Source organism: Emys orbicularis, chromosome 4, assembly GCF_028017835.1.
Source record: "Emys orbicularis isolate rEmyOrb1 chromosome 4, rEmyOrb1.hap1, whole genome shotgun sequence".
Taxonomy (NCBI): Eukaryota; Metazoa; Chordata; order Testudines; family Emydidae; genus Emys; species Emys orbicularis.
Window position 1 is genome coordinate 84961035 of NC_088686.1, and position 18778 is coordinate 84979812.

The 18778-nt window shown below is 36.2% G+C and overlaps 1 protein-coding gene across 1 annotated transcript in view; it reads left to right on the forward strand.

Moving 5' to 3' along the window:
• LOC135877570 (golgin subfamily B member 1-like) overlaps window positions 1-18778 on the forward strand; it is a 62498-nt gene that overhangs the window by 15420 nt on the left and 28300 nt on the right. Inside the window, exons 13-19 of the mRNA XM_065403058.1 lie at window positions 874-1025; window positions 7044-7197; window positions 7924-8047; window positions 10797-10927; window positions 13792-13901; window positions 15842-16010; window positions 17562-17666. Coding sequence (XP_065259130.1) covers window positions 874-1025; window positions 7044-7197; window positions 7924-8047; window positions 10797-10927; window positions 13792-13901; window positions 15842-16010; window positions 17562-17666 — 945 coding nt within the window. The remainder of the gene's footprint in view (window positions 1-873; window positions 1026-7043; window positions 7198-7923; window positions 8048-10796; window positions 10928-13791; window positions 13902-15841; window positions 16011-17561; window positions 17667-18778) is intronic.

Genomic DNA, 18778 nt, shown 5'->3' on the forward strand with positions numbered 1-18778 from the left:
CCTCTAGGACAGGTTTTAAATTGTTTTGAAAGTGCTATTGAATTCCTGCATATGTAGAAAATCCATGTAATTTTCAACAGTTTAATGTTCATCTAGTTACAGATAACTCAAGAGATGTCAGAATGGTACTATTTAATGTAAAAACCAAATTGATATAATTAACTAATAAATCTTCTATCACAAATGTATAGTGAGACACAAAAGTGAGAGGGAGAGGGTACTTTAGAAATGTCTGCTAAATAGCCCCTGAGAATGATGGATCTTGTTTGTTAATCCTGATATCTGTAGAACCAGCAGAGCAGGCTGAAAAACATAACCGTATTTTGCAAAAAATTCAAAGGAAATTAATTTTTTGTACTAAATTTTTAATGGCAAAATTTTGAAACTATTTTTAATTTTTTTCCCCATAAACTTTATTTTGGTGGGGGAACAAAAAACCTTCACTTTTTTACTTTGTGTGATTTGGGGGGGAAAAAGGGGTGTGTGTTTTTCCTGTTTTAAAAAAAAAAGGAAATGTTTAATTTCAAAAAGTGAGCAATTTTGACCACAAGATTTTCAATGGAAATACAGTATTTGTTCTGGTCAGTAAGCCATTTTTGTTGAAAAAGCTTTTAAGTAAAAAAAAAAAAGTTGACCACAAGCAGCTTTGGCTTTTTTTTTTAATATAAGATAAACTTACAAGGTCTTCTGTTAACATGGTTTTTAATGTTAAAGAAAATTATCTACTTTATTTGTTGGTCTTAGTTGTATTTGTTATTTATATAAAGCTGTAAGTGAAGCACAGAGGTGAAAGTTCTGTGCCTGAATAGTTTATAATCTAACTGTTGCGTTTATTTTGGTAAATGTTCTTTTCATGTCCAACTTCTCTTGTAGGCCAGTGAATCAGGCAGTGTGGATGAGTTTCAGAGTCAGCTTTTGGAGTGGCAGGAGATTGTACCAGAATCAGAGGAGGTGCATGACCAAGCCAGAGAGGAGAAATCTGCCATAGCCCTGAGAGTGGCACAGATTGAAGAAGAGAGAGAAGGTGAATTGAAGTATTTAAGATGAAACTAGATCATTATGCCAGCATAGCAGGTATTACAAATCTGTTTGTGCAGTTCAGACAAAATTGATATCTTTCCTCCGTGTCTCACTTCTGTAGTCAAGTGAGATTTAGGCAGCTAGTGATGTTAGCAGAATAAAGTGGTTACTGTAATTCAGTTTGTATGTTGGATTGTTCCCTTGACTCTGTCTGTTTCATACATTCATCACTTTGCATCATGTTTATTGGTGGATGTTTTAGTCTGTTAGCCTTTGCAATCTGAGCTGCTTATCTTTGGGGTCATTAGTTGGATTTATTTCAGAACCTTAATGTCTGCATTTGAGTTATCAATGATGAAAATGGCAGCTGCTTGCCTCGAATTAGAGGAGAAGATATGGGGAGTTGTAGCATTGTTTAAAATTTGGTGATGGGATAGAAAGTTGTGCTTTGGCAAAATATACATGAAATTCGGCGCTTCTCTGTAAATGTCAATAACCAGCAAGATTTTTAAAAGATTTTGAGATGTACTAACAGACATGCCATTGATACTGACAAATGGAGAGAACTGGCAACAGATTGCTAGTTTAAAATGTTAAATATTATATCAAAACCACCATTCCAGGTGATCTGAGATTTTATGGTCACCAATGATGGTAAAATTAAAAAAAAGTGTTTTCTGTTTGAAAAATCAAACTTGTGAAAAAGTCTAAGTATTAGATTTCACACTAATTTTTATTTGTTCCCCTCCTCCCCCCACGGCAGTTTACCTTAACTTCTTTTCCCTTTGGTATCGGAATGCGGATTGAAGGCACAAAGGTTAATGTGCACCATCTATAAATAAAATTAATCCAGTTAATTAATTTGCATAGCCTTTTGTTAATCTGTAGTTTGAATGTTTTTGAGACTCAGCTGATGGATTTCAAAGTTCATTCTGTAAGTCCCAAAATCTTTAAGGGCCATTTCTCTTCTCTGTGAGAGATTTATACATGTAACTCCTTGGGCATTGAGAAGAGAATAAACCTTCTTAATTTTAAGTACTACTTATCTCAGGAGTGTTGTAAACAGGTCCTTATGCAATAATATTAACAGTTGTAAAACTTCATCCGTGTCCAGTCATTGTTTAATTTTGCAGTTTTTCCCCCTTGGGATATGCATGACCTTTCTGTTTCTTTTTTCCTGCCGTTACACCTGATGAGCACTCAACGTCCCTTCCCCCTCCACTCCTACCCTACACTGCGATTTGGTCAGCCAATAAGAACGTAGTTTCCCATCAGTTTTGTGCATGCAGGTTCCAGCCGTGACAACCTGTAATGTACTGTTGCTGTTTTCCTCTGTAAACCTTTCTTTGGAGGAAATCGCCAACAGTACCTTATAACAGCTGCTGTTGGTGGTATGTGGTTTTTAATAATACATGTAACAAATGCTAGTTTTTAAACTTGTTTTCCTCTTGCAATGCCTCTTTCTTTGTTTATATTAACAGAATCTTCTTTCTTCATTCTCCTTTGTATTAATAGCTGACTCCATATTTACCTTGTAACCTAGTTTAAAGGAAAACTGTACAACTTGCAGTGATTAATTTTCATAAACAAATAGCTAAGAATCAAATTCTGACCTCTATTTTTTTTAGAGATTACATTAAAAAATTCTTATGGGACTAGATTAGGTTTTTTTTTCTTTTGGTTTTATGTAACCCTGCTTCTCTCCGCCCCTCCCCCCCCCAAAACCCCCAATAACACCCCACACCTTGAATATTCCCTCCACCAAAGGACAATCTTGGAATAAATGTTTACTAAAAATGACTATATATTTGAATAGTATCTTTCAAAGCCATTTGCAGAGATCCTTGTCGCTGCATTGGTAACTCCAGAGAATAGGACTATGGTGGCTTTCACTGGAGGCTGCCATTTTAGGCCCTTATCTTATAGTAGGGTGTACTAGCATGAACCCCTGTATTAGGTACAGTGGGGAGCTCCTTGTGTATAGAGCTCCATGCTATTGGATCCAGTTGCAGATTTGAGATCATTATGATACTTAGTAGTAGGACACTGATGCAGGCTGAACACTTATGCAAGTAACTATACTCATATTATTCATAGTTCTGTTAATGGCAGTGTGTCTGTGTGAGGAAAATTTTGTATAAATGTTTGCAAGATCAAATCATGGGGCTGAAATATCAGCTTTTCTATCAGAAGTAATTGCAGATCAGATTTTCCAAGTTGTAACATGATCTTACTTTAGAAAATTGTATTAACAGCAATTGTTAAATTACTTGTTAAATTAACCAGAAATGTTGTAATAAAATTATACAACTTACCTGACAGCTCTAAGATCCTCCAATTTTTGGTGCTTTGTAATAGGGAAAGTCATTAGTAATTTTGCTATTGACATCATTTATTACGTGATAAGTAGGGCTGTCTATTAATTGCAGTTAACTTACGTGATTAACTAAAAAATTAATAGTGATTAATCGCAATTTTAATAGCACTGTTAAACAATAGTATACCAACTGAAATATATTACTTATTTTAGGATGTTTTTCTACTTTTTCAAATGTATTGATTTCAGTTACAACACAGAATGCAAAGTGTACAGTGCTCACTTTATATTATTATTAGGGCTGTCAAGCGATTAAAAAAAGTAATTGCGATTAATCATGCTGTTAAACAATAATCGAATACCATTTAAATATTTTTGGATGTTTTCTACATTTTCCACTATAATGATTATATTGATTTTAATTACAACATAGAATACAAAATGTACAGTGCTCACTTTATATTTATTTTTATTACAAATTTTTGCACTGTAAAAAAACAAGACATAGTATTTTTCAATTCCCCCATTACAAGTACTGTAGTGCAATCTCTTTATCATGAAAGTTGAACCTACAAATGTAGAATTATGTACAAAAAACCCCTTGCATTCAAAAATAAAACAATGTAAAACTTTAGAGCCTACAAATCCACTCAGTCCTACTTCTTGTTCAGTCAATCGCTCAGACAAACAAGTTTGTTTACATTTTCAGGAGATAATGCTGCCCGCTTCTTGTTTACAATGTCACCTGAAAGCGAAAACAGGCGTTCCCATGGCACTGTTGTAGCTGGCATTGCACAATATTTATGTGTCAGATGCGCTAAAGATTCATATGTCCCTTCATGCTTCAACCACCATTCCAGAGGACATGCGTCCATGCTGATGACGGGTTTTGCACACTAATGATTTAAAACAGTGCGGAACAATGCATGTTCATTTTCATCATCTGAGTCAGATGCCACCAGCAGAAGGTTGATTTTCTTTTTTGGTGGTTCGGGTTCTGTAGTTTCTGCATCGGAGTGTTGCTCTTTTAAGACTTCTGAAAGCATGCTTCACGCCTTGTCCCCCTCAGATTTTGGAAGGCACTTCAGATTCTTAAACCTTGGGTCGAGAGCTGTATCCATCCTTAGAAATCTCACATTGGTATCTTCTTTGCGTTTTGTGTAATCTGCAGTGAAAGTGTTCTTAAAATGAACAACATGCTTGGTCATCATCTGAGACTGCTATAATATAAAGTACATGGCAGAATGTGGGTAAAACAGAGCAGGAGACATGCAGTTCTCCCCCAAATTTAATTAACACATTATTTTTTTTAATAAGCGTTATCAGCACGTCCTCTAGAATGGTGGCCAAAGCATGAAGGGGCATATGTATGTTTAGCAAATCTGGAATGTAAATACCTTGCAATGCTAGCTACAGAAATGTCATGCAAATACCTGTTCTCACTTTCTGGTGACACTGTAAATAAGAAGCGGGCAGCATTATTTTCTGCAAATGTAAACAAATGTGTTTGTCTTAGCGATTGACTGAAGAAGAAGTAGGACTGAGTGGACTTGTAGGCTCTAAAGTTTTACACTGTTTTTGAGTGCAGTTATGTAACAAAAAAAATCTACATTATTTGTAAGTTGCACTTTCAGGATAAAGAGATTGCACTACAGTACTTGTGTGAGGTTAATTGAAAAATACTATTTCTTTTACGAATATTTGCACTCTAAACAGGATAATCAAAAATAATATAAAGTGAGCACTGTACACTTGGTATTCTGTGTTGTAACTGAAGTCAGTCTATTTGAAAACATAGAGAAACGTCCAAAAATATTTAATAAATTTCAATTGGGATTGCATTGTTTAGCAGTGCGATTAAAACTGATTAATTGCGATTAATATTTTTAATCATGATTAATTTTTTTGAGTTAAATACGTGAGTTAACTGTGATTAATCGACAGCCGTAATTATTATTTTTTCATTCCTCCTTTGCATTGCCAAATTATTGGGACACTGTCAAGTTTACTTAAAAAAACATTTGTTTGTTTTTTACAAATTCTGATACTCACATTGAATAGCATCTTGCTTCACAAATCGTTCCATTGATTTCAGTGGGACTATTGGCAAAGAAAGGTACAACTCAATGTGAGTATGGGTATGAGAATTTTTCACTTTTACAAAACCTAAGAAAAGCCTGCATATTTTTTATTTATTTTAATTCTAGTGGAAACCATGTTTAAATAAAATCAAATGAAGATTCCCGAGCAGTATTTGCAACTCAACCCTGAATTATTGTTGTAATGCATAAAACCAAAACATGATTAAAAGCAAAAGTGAAAATGACTACTTTATTTTTACTGTCCAAGGCAAGAAGTAAACAACCAAAATAAATGGCAAAACTTACAAAAACAAGCTCCCACACCAAACTAGGTATCTAAAAAATCTTTTTAGTTTTATTAGTTTAAAGTGGGAGTAGTAACTTAGCCAAGGAAATATTGTAAAAATATGTGAATTTTAACTCAGTGGTGTCCCATACAAAACACTTAAACCCCTTTTTTTTTTTTTTTTTTAATTCGACCTAGTATTGTAGAGTTGCACTAATTGGATCTCTTATTACCTTATAGTTTTCCATTAATTCTATCATTTTGGGGAGGGGGGGGGGGCAAAAAGAATTCCTAACGACATCTAACAGATAAATGTGACAAAAATAAATTTTATGGGTATTGGGTACCGTAACTTGGGTTAAGTCAGGGGCATTCCAGTGGGAATCAGTCTGTCCCAGTGTTACACCAGGAATGAATTTGATCCATTTCTTACCTCATTAAATGCATGAATATAAGTTTTTCTATGAACATCATGGACTGTGGGGAGAGCTGACTTTGAATTAGATTAATTTGTTGAGTGCAGACGCCTTATCTACTCTCAAGTTCAACAGTGATTAAAGTATGGAGCCACCTTTATCTTTATTTCGTCATGCTGTTTTGTCTGCTTTGCATGAAACATCTATTCCCCAACCTATCACACGTTTTGTCATATCACAAAACAGATGGGAATGTACTTAAAATGGAAAAATCATTTCTAACACTGGACAGGATGCATATTTAAGCTTCCATACTCTGAATTTATTCAGGGTGTGTTATTTACAAGTGATTCTATATTTGTTTTACCAAGAATCATATTATTAATGTCTGATAAGATGGTTTGATGCCAGTTTGCAGTGTAACGCGTGCTTGTGACTTCCTCAAATTATCTGGCATTGTAGCTCACACTAAAATTAAAGATACAAGCAAGGAGCATTTAATTTCCATAAAAATGCATATGATTGTTCAGCTGTACAAAAATACAGCAATTTCAGCTGATGTCTTAATCATACAAATTAGTTGTATTTTAACCTGGCAGATTGAACTGAGTTGTAATTTGGCAATTTAATTGGCTGCATTTTTATTTTAGTGTCAAAATACAAATCCCTCTTTCATAGTCAGTCTTTCTAAAATGCTGCTGAAGAAGTAAAATCATACTTCAATAGACTTCTGAAAGAATTACATGAAAGTTATTCTTACATTCTGTGTAACATTGTTGGGGGAAATCACAAGGTGAATGCTATGGATTGCTCCGATAATCTTATTCCTGTCAGTCATTCATAGGAACTTCAGTCTGTCACTGATCTCTTTGTAACTAGTATGTGTGTGATGTGTAAATGTAATTGCTTTCCTGTGGCACAAAACTGATTGAGGATGACTGGTTCTTTCCTGGCTGCTCTGATCCAGCCATAGTCTCAGGGCAGCAGGAGCTGGAGGAGGAACTGACTGCAGTTCAAAGAACTGGCAGGCTGCAGGAGGCAAGAAGGAAGAGCAACCAGGCCAGCGGGAAACATCAGGTAGGTTGGTAGAAATAAAAAACACATTTTACCTATATGTTAATCAAGGACAGTAGTAATTCTGTTATTTATATGGCGCCATAAGTATGCATGGTGCTTTACAGCTGAATACAAAGATATAATTGAAGGACAGGAGGCAAAGAAGGGTTTACAGAGGTAAACAAAACAAAGGTGTGTGTATATAGGCATAAATGATACAGGTAAATTCTAGTAGCATCATAGGTTTCTCTTTAGGTTATGAAATTTACATGTGTTTAATCTCAAGTCATTAAGAAATTTCCCATGGAATAACACGCATGCTGCAAGTTAAGCCAGTGTTTAAATACCTTAGTGAATCAGGGCTGTTTTCAGCTTAGGAACAACTGTTACTTATTCTTCTTGTCAGTGGGATGGCATGGGATGATCTCTAAAGAGCATCAATTAATTCTAGTGTCCTTCTTTGAGGTAATCATTGATTTTTTTTTTCTTATAGATGCTTGTGATCTTTATTCGTTAATGTATATGTAGGGTTAGGAGATATCAATATCATGCTCACATCTTACAGGAAATTTTTTTCTATATTTAATTACCTCTGATATCTCAGACTTAGATTCATTAGCAAAGTTCTGCCTTAATTCAGAAGTCATTCATATAATTTTAATTGCAACTGTCCCTTTTGACAGCTGAGTGTGTATCTTAAGTACATGTCTTTTTTTATTGATCTCTGCTCTCATGTCCTGTGTGTAGGAGGAATACAGCTTTGACAGAAAACAATGCTTTCAAGAGCTGAATGTCACCTTGGATAGCACTGATTCAGCTGAAGGAGAGAACATGGGAGGTTGGTGGCCAGAGTACACTTCTCCTAATGCAGGTGTGATAACCGCTAGACCGTTTATTAAAGCATGCACAGCATCTGTATTTTGTGTTTATTTTTGTTTTTCAAATTTAACTAACAACCCATTTTGTGGTGTATTCTAATCTTTGTTGAATTTTTTTTGGCTTGCATTTTTTTCCATTTCATTTTGAAGCATGTGCGTGCTGGATGAACTGTCTAGTTTTGGTTCAGAACTAGAACACAGTCCTGGTTTAACATCTGGGACTCTCCCAATCCTTGTGCCCGTCAAAATGTATTGTCCTGTATGGTAAGATTATATATATTTTTAAGTTATTAGTCTTGTTCTTGTTGAAGTGGCTCCACTTTATATAATCTTGTTTTCCAACCAAACCATTATATTCCACTTCTGTGTCATTTTAGTTTTAAGATTAAATGCTTGTGTATATGTATGTGCATTATTTCTTCCTCTATTTTCATATCTGTGAAAGATGGTAGTTGTATCTTATTGGCAGTTTATCAGTCAAGTCCATATGTTACAAGTGTTTCTTTAGTTATGATAAAAAATCAAGAACTGTTGCAGGCGTTTCTTAGTACTGTACAATCCAGAGTTTTGTTTTGTTAGCTGATTGATCCATTTAAAAAGCATCTATTTTTTCACATGGCACTGTTAGGTAAAACTTTTCTGAAGAAGCTAATAATTTATGCCATCAGAATTGGCTGCTTTGTGTTTATCAAGGAGATTATTCAACAAGAATAGCATAAGGAATATGCAGATGTGAAACCCTGGTGCTTCTCAACTAGAATGAAACTTGACCTGAAGAAATGTGATAGAAATGGGAGGAAATATAGTTTGACAGTTTTACTTCGTTCGTATGAGACTGGAAATGATTTTGGCCCAGTACCTTAGTTTGGCAGCAGAATGCAGTGATTTAAATCACCAATTTAATGGTTAAAATCAGCAAGCAGGAAACCTTGATTTAAATAATTGAGTTAATTGTGCTTTGCATTTTTACTTTATTTTCATATAAAAAGGTTGAATCTCATTAGTTGATAACCATTAAAACATAGTGATTTGCAGCTAAATATAGCCTGTACATTAAATTCGGTGTTTTTGCTAATCAGGAGGATATACTATACTTATACATATTTATTTAAGCAGTTATATAGCTTACCTTACATTTATACAGATTCTTAATTTTTACATTTTTATGTTAGAAGATGATTAATTTTTTACTTTTGTGTGGATCTATTTGAATGGAAATTCAAATTTGATTTAAAATGCACAAAAACAGCATTTAAAACTTTTTAATTAAATAGGACTACCTTAAGTGCTAGATACATAAACTTTTTTCTTATCAATAAGTTTATCAGAACATGTTTTGCATTTAACACTAACTAATTTAGTAAACAAAGGAAGTCTTATCTGTAGTTAGTGAATTTAACTGATTTTTCTGGTTTCTTAACTCTGAATGAACTAGTCATTGAACTGAATTGGTTGAATAAACTGAAATGAATGGTGGCTGCTGTAAAAGCTGGTTTAACACGTCCACAAACTCTGATTCCAGATGCTTATTCAATGACTTCCAGCAGTTCAGTGGTTTGACTTTAACAGTTGGCAGCAAACCATGTACGGCTTAATATTATTTTTGTATTTAATTTAAATTTTTTTAATAGATTATCAATTTCACATTTAATTTTAAATAGGTTTACTTTAAAAAAATAAACCTATACTTAATTTAAATAAAAAAAAATTGAAACAAGTCAGATTTTTTTTAAAATACCAAAAAAAAAAATTTTTTTTTTAATTACAGTATGTTAGTCTGTAAAATTGACCTATGCTGATGACGGTCCTATCTGGAAGGTGTTGCCTTCTGGACTCCCAAAGCGTTTCTTAAACCATCATATGACTTTGCCTGGCTAATAATATACTGGTGCGCAAAGGTTGCAGTCTCACGCATCCTAGAGCACTGTGCAGTGGTTTCAAGAAGCCACATGTCAGTTATCGTTTACTATGTTTTCCTGTCTAGCATGGATTGGTTCAGCTACTCATCATTCCCACTTCGCTCTCCATAAGGCAAAACTTCCAAGTGTGAGCATTCCAGAGACAAGGTGGCGAGGTGATATCTTTTATTGGACTGAAAATAAAAGATATTGCCTCACCGACCTTGTCTCTCTAACATCCTGGGACCGACACAACTGCAACTACACCACATATAACAAATATGAGCATTGTCATTGTACAGGATAGCTAATTTTTGTCTTTGCAAAGTCAGTGTACCCAGTGAATATTCCTTTGTCAGGTCTGCTTTAAAATAAAATTGCTATTTTCTGTTGAACCGATGAGCTCCCAGCTTTTGATAGTCCACTTCACTTGATATATGTTAATGGTGCTTAGAAGTGGATCCTGCAAACAAACAACTTTACTCAATTGAGTAAAATTACTCAATTCATAAACATTCACAGGATTGGGCCCTTTGCTTGTACATAGCAAGATAACTTTGCTAGTTTTTATAGGGGATCTTGAACTGTGAACTTAATCCCATTATTTGAAAAGTTCAGGGAATATTTGATCATTAAAGCCTTTATAAATATGGTGACCTGTTTTTCAAAGATGCTGAGCATCCAAAATTCCCACTGAAATCCATTGGAACCTGCAGGTGCTCAACACCTCTGAAAATTAAACCAATAATGGTGTGGGTAGTTGCTAGACTTATGTTATCTGTATGTGAAACACGTTGTTTGGAACCATTCTTGAAATAGATATTTTCCCTTTGAAACTACATAGGTTTGCGGACAGTAGTGGAAGAGTTGGAATTGGAAAGAAATCAACTACAGGAACAAATTCTAATCCTGGAGGAACGCTGTCAGGACTTGGAAGACCGAATACAGCTGCAAGGCAGAATGGAAGCCCTTCAGGTGAGCTTTTATATTTGTGTTAGGAGCCGAAGATGATGTAGGGAGACTCATTTAGTGTTCTCTTTATATTTGGATGAAAATAGTCTATAGCAAAGCAAAAATGAAGATTAGCAAAAGATTCTACAGTATATTTTTGTACTTCAAAAATATTATATGGGGTAATATTACAGTCCGATGAACTCATACTATACTGTGTGGTACTGAACAGTGGAAAACTGCACCCATTTTGCTCACTGCAAGAAAGTCACGCAGTGAGAAATATTTCTTACCCTGCAAAAACTGAAAAATATCTTTGAAAATAATTATTCAGTAAAAAAAATAATCGTTGGAAGCCTGTTACTAGTGGTAGCAGCATGTTGAAATTCAATATCATTTTTGTCATCAACAGTATAGGGCCTGTTTCAGAGGTCAAGAACTTGATTCTTCTGTTACTGACACAAGTGTATTTTCACTTACTCTACATCTGCATTTCAGTAGTTACTTCGGTTTTATTCTGATGTGAGTGAGGAATCAAGCCCTAATAACTACTTATCTTTAATATCACTTCTAATATCAATAGTACATCATTTTCTCATAGGCTAAAGGAGGTTGCATAACACTTCATAATCAGAGAAGTTAAAAGCTAATAAGAAAATGAAATTATTGAAGTCAGATTTAATAAGGGAATGGCCTGTAGGTGAAGGGAGGAGAGAGATTTTTCTAGATAGATGGAAGCTCCCAAAGTGGTAGAGCAACCCCCATATTTATGAGAGTTGCAATCAGAGGACACATGTAAACCAAGATGATCTATCAGATAGCAGGCAAATAGGGTGTGAAATAAATACACATGAAAATCTAAAAAGTAGGAGGACACTATGGAGAATAATTTGAACATTCACTTTTGACACTTGAGTAACTTACTATGTCCTGTACAGAGTAGTTGATCTGTAACAGTTGTTGATTCCCTGTCTTGGTAAAATGGTTGGTAGTATCTATTACATTTTTAAAAGCCCCATACATTAAAATTAGAATCCTTCCACGGCAAAGTTTATCTAATGCACAAAAGGATGTAGTTATCCCTACATATAGTTTAAAACCTGTGTGTGAGTATGCTTCTGATGTTTAGCTACCAGCCTACAGAGAGATCCTGGCCCATTTAATTCACTTGCAAAAGTTGCATTGACTTCAGTGATGTCAGGATATCACCCCAAATCTGTCCTTTTTCCACAAGATTGAAATCGCAATAAATTACACCTTCAAAGTATAGAGGGAGTTTCTTAGCAGTTAATGTCTCTATTATTCTTTTTTAATATGGTATGGTATTTAGGTTGTTATGGTAACTGCTTGTGATTTTAAAAAAATAATAGTAATAATTGTTTCACTTATTAATGACTGTTTCTAGAAACCTCCCAAAATTAATCCATGAAGACACCAAATGAAATAATAAATTAAAAGCTTTCCAAACAGATGTTTTAAAAGTTTCCTGGTCCATACATTATTTTGTTTGACAATTTTCTAAGCTTTCAAAATGACATGACTAACTTCTCCCTAAAACTCCACAGTTGTGGTATATATCTAATTGTTCCTTTAGCTAGTAAAATGCATATATTAAATTACTGGGTATTTTTTCTAAATTAAGTTGTTTATATTAAGAGGCAGACAACCATATGTTAATATTTGAGAATCTTGTAACAAAGCCTTTCAATACAGGTAACATTTGGTGTAGAGGAAGAAGGGCAGCCATTGAGGGCTGTACAGGTGTGTTCTGCCCACTCCAAAGTGATAGCATATTTTCCCTAGAGGTGACAGGTTTGCCATATTGTTTGTCCTACCAACTCTTGTTGGTGATTTTGGATTTCTGTATGTTGCTTTTGGTTGTGGTTGCTGGTTGTTTGTTTGTTTTTGTTTTATTTTGTTTTGCAGTTTTACTCATGAACTGGTGCAGTGAAGTTGGCTAGAGTAACAGAGTTATACTGTGTTATAAACTGTGTCAATGGAGCTTGCTTTATTTTTCTTTTCACCTCCTTCCACAGATTATTTTGCAATCTATTGCAGATTGCTGGTTGCCTTTGATCAGAGCAACAACAAAAGTTAAAAAAGATCTGCAGAGAAGCAGTTGGAATTCATTACTGTGTTCAAATCAACATGGAAAATGTTTTCAAAGAATGAGCTGTCTCTGGTGTTCTCCTTTTAGAACTTGTCTTCACTGCAACAGTTAGCTTGAGTAAATAAATACATTAGAGTTACTCCATTCAAGTTAGTCAGTCTTGAGTGAGAATGGAATGAGAGCAGCCACTCTGAAACAACACTCCAGCTACCTAGAGTGACTTGACTGGCACCACAGAATCATTAATTAGCAGCTGATGAGTAGTAACTCCAGCTGCTGAATTCCCATTTTATTACTAGCACCATCAGCACTCAAGCTTCAACCAACCAACCCCCTTATGGGTCAGCTAACTCACCACTTAAAGCACCACTTTATTCGATCTAGAGATTTTGGGTGTGGACAGGAATCAGATTAGGGGCAAAACGTGAGTTATACCTCAAGCTAACAATGTAGTGAAGGCAAGCACAGAAAAGTAAGCTGCTTTTACACAGTACGAGTATTTGTGTTTTGTTGTCTTTTTGTGTAAAGTGTTTAGAGTCTCTTGAGTTTCATGTTATGATGCAATCACTAAGGGAGAAACCTCTCAAAGGTGAGTAACATCTACTGTTTGAACCAGTAATATTTCAGACCTGAATTGGTAATCACTAATATGCTAGAACAATAATCTTTACAGTGTGTAGAATGTGAAACACTATGGGGCAGATTTTCAAGATGTCTATTTTATTGCCATTCTGGATATTTGTGAGCTGTAATCATGTTCACCATTGCTTTGTTGCAGAGTGAAAATGAACGTTTGCAGACCCAGCTCAGTCAACTGCGTACCCAACAAATACGAGATGCAGAAAAGCACCAAGTGCTTGTTTCCAGTTTGAATGAACAGCTTAAAGGGTAAAACATTTTTTTAAAAACATTCAGTACAAAACCAGTTGCAATTATACATGTCTTTTTGCAGCTTTAAATTTACATTTGCAGTGAAACATAAAGAATATAATACTTTCAGCAAGCTTGAAAATAAGTCTTGATTTTCACTACAATAGTAAAATCAGATTATTTCTGGACTTGGTTATTTTTATGGTAAGTGTACAAACAGTGAATTCATAGTAATATAAATTGTATTTAGAAAATTATTAGGGCTTTTGAGTAATCACAGTTAACACACGCAATTAACTCAAAAAAAGTAACCGCAATTAAAAAAATTAATCACGATTAATCGCACTGTTAAACAATAGAATACCAATTGAAATTTATTAAATATTTTTTGATGTTTTTCTACATTTTCAAATATATCAATTTCAATTACAAAACAGAATACAAACTGTACAGTGCTCACTTTATATTATTTTTTATTACAAATATTTGCACTGTAAAAATGATAAAAGAAATATTTTTTTTCAGTTGACCTCATACAAGTACTGTAGTGTAATTTCTTTATCATGAAAGTGCAACTTACAAATGTAGGGGTTTTTTTGTTACATAACTGCACTCAAAAACAAAACAATGTAAAACTTTCAAGCCTACAAGTCCACTCATTCCTTCTTCTTGTTCAGCCAATCACTAAGATAAACAAGTTTGTTTACATTTATGGGAGATAATGCTGCCCACTTCTTAATAACGTCACCTGAAAGTGAGAACAGGTGTTTGCATGGCACTGTTGTAGCTGGCATTGCAAGATATTTACTTGCCAGATGCACTAAAGATTCATATGCTTTGGCCACCGTTCCAGGGGACATGCTCCCATGCTGATGACACTTGTTAAAAAAAATGCATTAATTAAATTTGTGACTGAACTCCTTGGGGGAAAATTGTATGTCTCCTGCTTTACCCGCATTCCGCCATATATTTCATGTTATAGCAGTCTCAGATGTTGATCGTTTTAAAAACACTTTTACTGCAAATGTGACACAAATCTCAGAAGATACCAATGTGAAATTTCTAAAGATAGCTACAGCACTCGACCCAAGATTTAAGAATTTGAAATGCCTTCCAAAATCTGAGAGGGATGAGGTGTGGAGCATGCTTTCAGAAGTCTTAAAAGAGCAACACCCTAATGCAGAAACTACAGAACCCAAACCACCAAAAAAGAAAATCAACTTTCTGCTGGTAGCATCTGACTAAGATGATGAAAATGAACATGCGTCGGTCCACACTGTTTGGATCGTTATCGAGCAGAACCTGTCATCAGGTGGTTGAAGCATGAAGGGACATATGACTCTTTAGTGCATCTGGCATGTAAACATCTTGCGCCGCCGGCTACAACAGTGCCAAGCAAATGTCTGTTCTCACTTTAAGGTGACGTAAACAAGAAGCAGGCAGCATTATCTTCTGCAAATGTACTTGTTTGTCTGAGCGATTGACTGAACAAGAAGTAGGACTGATTGGACTTGTAAGCTCTAAAGTTTTACATTGTTTTATTTTTTAATGCAGGTTTTTTTTGTACATAATTCTACATTTGTACGTTCAACTTTCGTAATAAAGAGATTACACTACAGTACTTGTATTAGGTGAATTGAAAAATACTATTTCTTTTGTTTTTTTACAGTGCAAACATTTGTACTCAAAAATAAATATAAAGTGAGCACCGTACATTTTGTATTGTGTTGTAATTGAAATCAATATACTTGAAAATGTAGAAAACATCCAAAAAATTTAAATAAATGATAATGTATTGTTTAACAGCTCAATTAATTTTTTTAATTGCTTGATAGCCCTAAAAATTATACATTGGCTTTAGAAAGTTAAGACTGGAAAATAACAAGCTCTGTTTTCAAATACTACTTAATAAAATGAACATTGAGTATTAGAGTTCTAAATAAATATTTTCTTGCTAGATTAAGTGATAGAAAAAGCTTCCTTGAAACTTCACTTGCGGAGAAGGAACAAAAGCTGTTGAGTACAACAGAAAAACTAGAGCAGACTGAAAATTTGAGGCAGTTACTTCAAGAAAAAGATCTTCTGAACAAGGAACTTGATGAAAAGCTTTTGCAAACTGAACAGAAGGTAAGTGGAACACACAATGAGGCACTGAACATAATTACTTTTGGAACAATATTGAATTTAAATGCATGTAGCCTTCTTTTGATTTGGAATCTATTGTTTTTTGTAAAAGTCTTGCAAAGAATTAATAGAAATAATGAAAGAAAATATAATCCTGTTATATTGGGTAACAGTTTCCTAATTGAATGCAAGTTTTAGGCCTTTTTTTAAAATGTGTTTTACAATTTGAAGTAAATGTCAATACCTGGAAAAGGTACAGGAGAGACAACACTAGCAACCCGAACCCTTTTATTAATGATATATTGGATACATACATACAATGCACTCCACCTCTTCCGAAGCTGCTCCTTCATATGGGGGAAGTACAATAGTTCAATCTCCATGCCTATTCAACTTTGGTTTCTTAGTTGAGGCTGCTAACCAGGATGCTAGTTTTGATTTTGGCATCTGCTCAGTAGGAGCTGGACTGAGACTTGTCAGTTCATTTCACAAAGGCCACTGAATATCTGTTGGATGGTGTAGGGGGCATGGTTCCCCTCAAATCCTCTCCAGAGTCCTCTTCAGGTCCTTGGACTGTCTTTCTCTCCCCCCATGGCAGATGCCCAAGGTGTTCTTGAAGCAACAAACAGAAAAGAAAAGTTCTTTGCTCTCTTTCTTCCCATATGTGGGGGGGGGGAGAGTCCATGGGAAATTGAAAAGATGCAAGGATGAACTGGAGTTCAGGCAGTCTTCCTGGGTCAGCCCTTTGAGCTTAGTCTACACAGGGTCCCCTTCTTCATCGTTCGTGCTGCTCTGAGTCTGTGTCCTGTGGCTTTGGGAGCAGTGAGGCTCGTTGCTGTCTCCCTCTCGGTGGGCCTATCTCGGTTGTTGAGGTGGGGCAGCCTACTCCCTCTTCACTGCCCCTTCTTATGGCAGGTTTTCCCTTTTAAGCTACTCCTTCCCCCTACACCCTCCCGGCAGAAGAAGCATTGCAGGTGCTCCTCGTTGGTGTTGAACAGGCCGAGCGAAGCTTTTTAGTCCCCTCTCTGTCAGTGTGAGGGTGTGCCCCTTCATAGATGGTAACAACTTCAAATTACCTCAGCCAGCTTGAAACTGATTCCCTGACCCATCTAATCCTATCTCATTTTACATTCCTTTTGAATAATAGTTTGTGTTCTTGTGAATAAATTTTGTTTTGACATCTCTTGGATGAGATATAAATGACCAAAATTTTGGGGTGTTTACCTTGGCTTCCTGGTCATATTCCAATAACACTATTGTCATTTTTCCTATTTAGAATCTTCTGCACTTTCAGTTGAATGTGGTATTACTTACTTACTTGTGCTGAACTGTTGTCTGATGTTGCTGTGACTCATTATACAATTACTATGCTTTATCCCTACAAATCTGTGTCTCATTGGTCAATTAAAAGGTCCCTGCGTGTAGACTGTATATCAGTTTCTTTATAAATCAGAATTACGTAAACTTAAATTCAGGATTGTAATTTACAGACATATAGGCATTATTTCTTTTGTGTACTTACATATCTCCGTGAAAAATTTCTTTTATGTTAAGCTGGATGAAGTCTTGAAGAAGTACAACGCGTATGAAGTGGAGTGCACTGAACAGAAAATAGCTATCAGTGATCTAACAGAAAAAGTTGCCACATTTAAAGAAAAGGTAACTCATTAAAGTGATGTGGAAATTTTTTTACATGTGCTTAGTTTGGCTTGATCCATTATAATTGTCTAGCAGAATATGTAAAAATTAAAAGTACTCGCCATTTAAACTTTTTTGAATATGAAAGTCATCATAAAATAACCCTTAGTTACCGTATATACTCGTTCATAAGCTGAATTTTTTTAGTAAAAAAGGGAAGCACCAGAGATGGGGGTCGGCTTATGATCGGGTATAGAGAGGGAGAGGTGGGACACAGCCCCTCCCCCCAACAGAGGGAGCAAGGAGAGGCAGCACAGCCAGCAGAGCCAGAAGGGAAGAGGCAGGGCCAGAGTCTCTCCGCTTCTGGCCACGCTGCTCTCCCCCAGCCTCCAAAGCAGCTGCAGCTCCGGGGCTGGCAGGCTGCAGCTTTGCCGCTCGGCCCCACCCCCCAGAGCAGGCTGTGGCCGCGCCGCCCGGGTGCTGGAGCACGCTGCGGCCATGCCGCCCGGCCCAGCCCGCTGGAACATGCTGTGGCCATGCCACCCAGTCTGGCCCGCCGGAGCAGGCTGCGGCCGCGCTGCCCAGCCTGCCGGAGCAACTCCAGCTAGGTCAGAGACATCCTCCCCTTGCCCTCCCCAGATAAGGTGGGAAGGGATGGGATGGGGAGAGTGTGGGGGTCCTGAGCTAGGGGTGGGGTCATGTGGGGGGTGGTCACAGGGGTTACTGCCCTGACTCTCAGCTTCCCAGCTTCTCCCCCTCCTCCCTCCCCCCCCCCAAAAAAAAATTTCCCCACCAGTTGCTGTCCCGGCCCGTCAGGGTAAGCAGCTGGTGCGCCGGGACGCTTTGTTTACTTAGGTTTACCTCCGTGCCTGTGGATGCTCAAGGTAAACAAACCATCTCGGCCCACCAGCGGCTTATCCTGATGGCCCGGGAGCCAAAGTTTTCTGACCCCTGAATTATAGGGTCAGCTTATGAACGGGTTATAAAATTTTTCCATTTTTACTTATCCATCTTGGGGGGGTCGGCTTATAAACGAACCAGCTTATGATCAAGTATATATGGTAATTTGTTACTATATCATTATACAGGTTTTTAGTTCAAGCATTGTTTAATGAGACTGATTATTTAGCTTT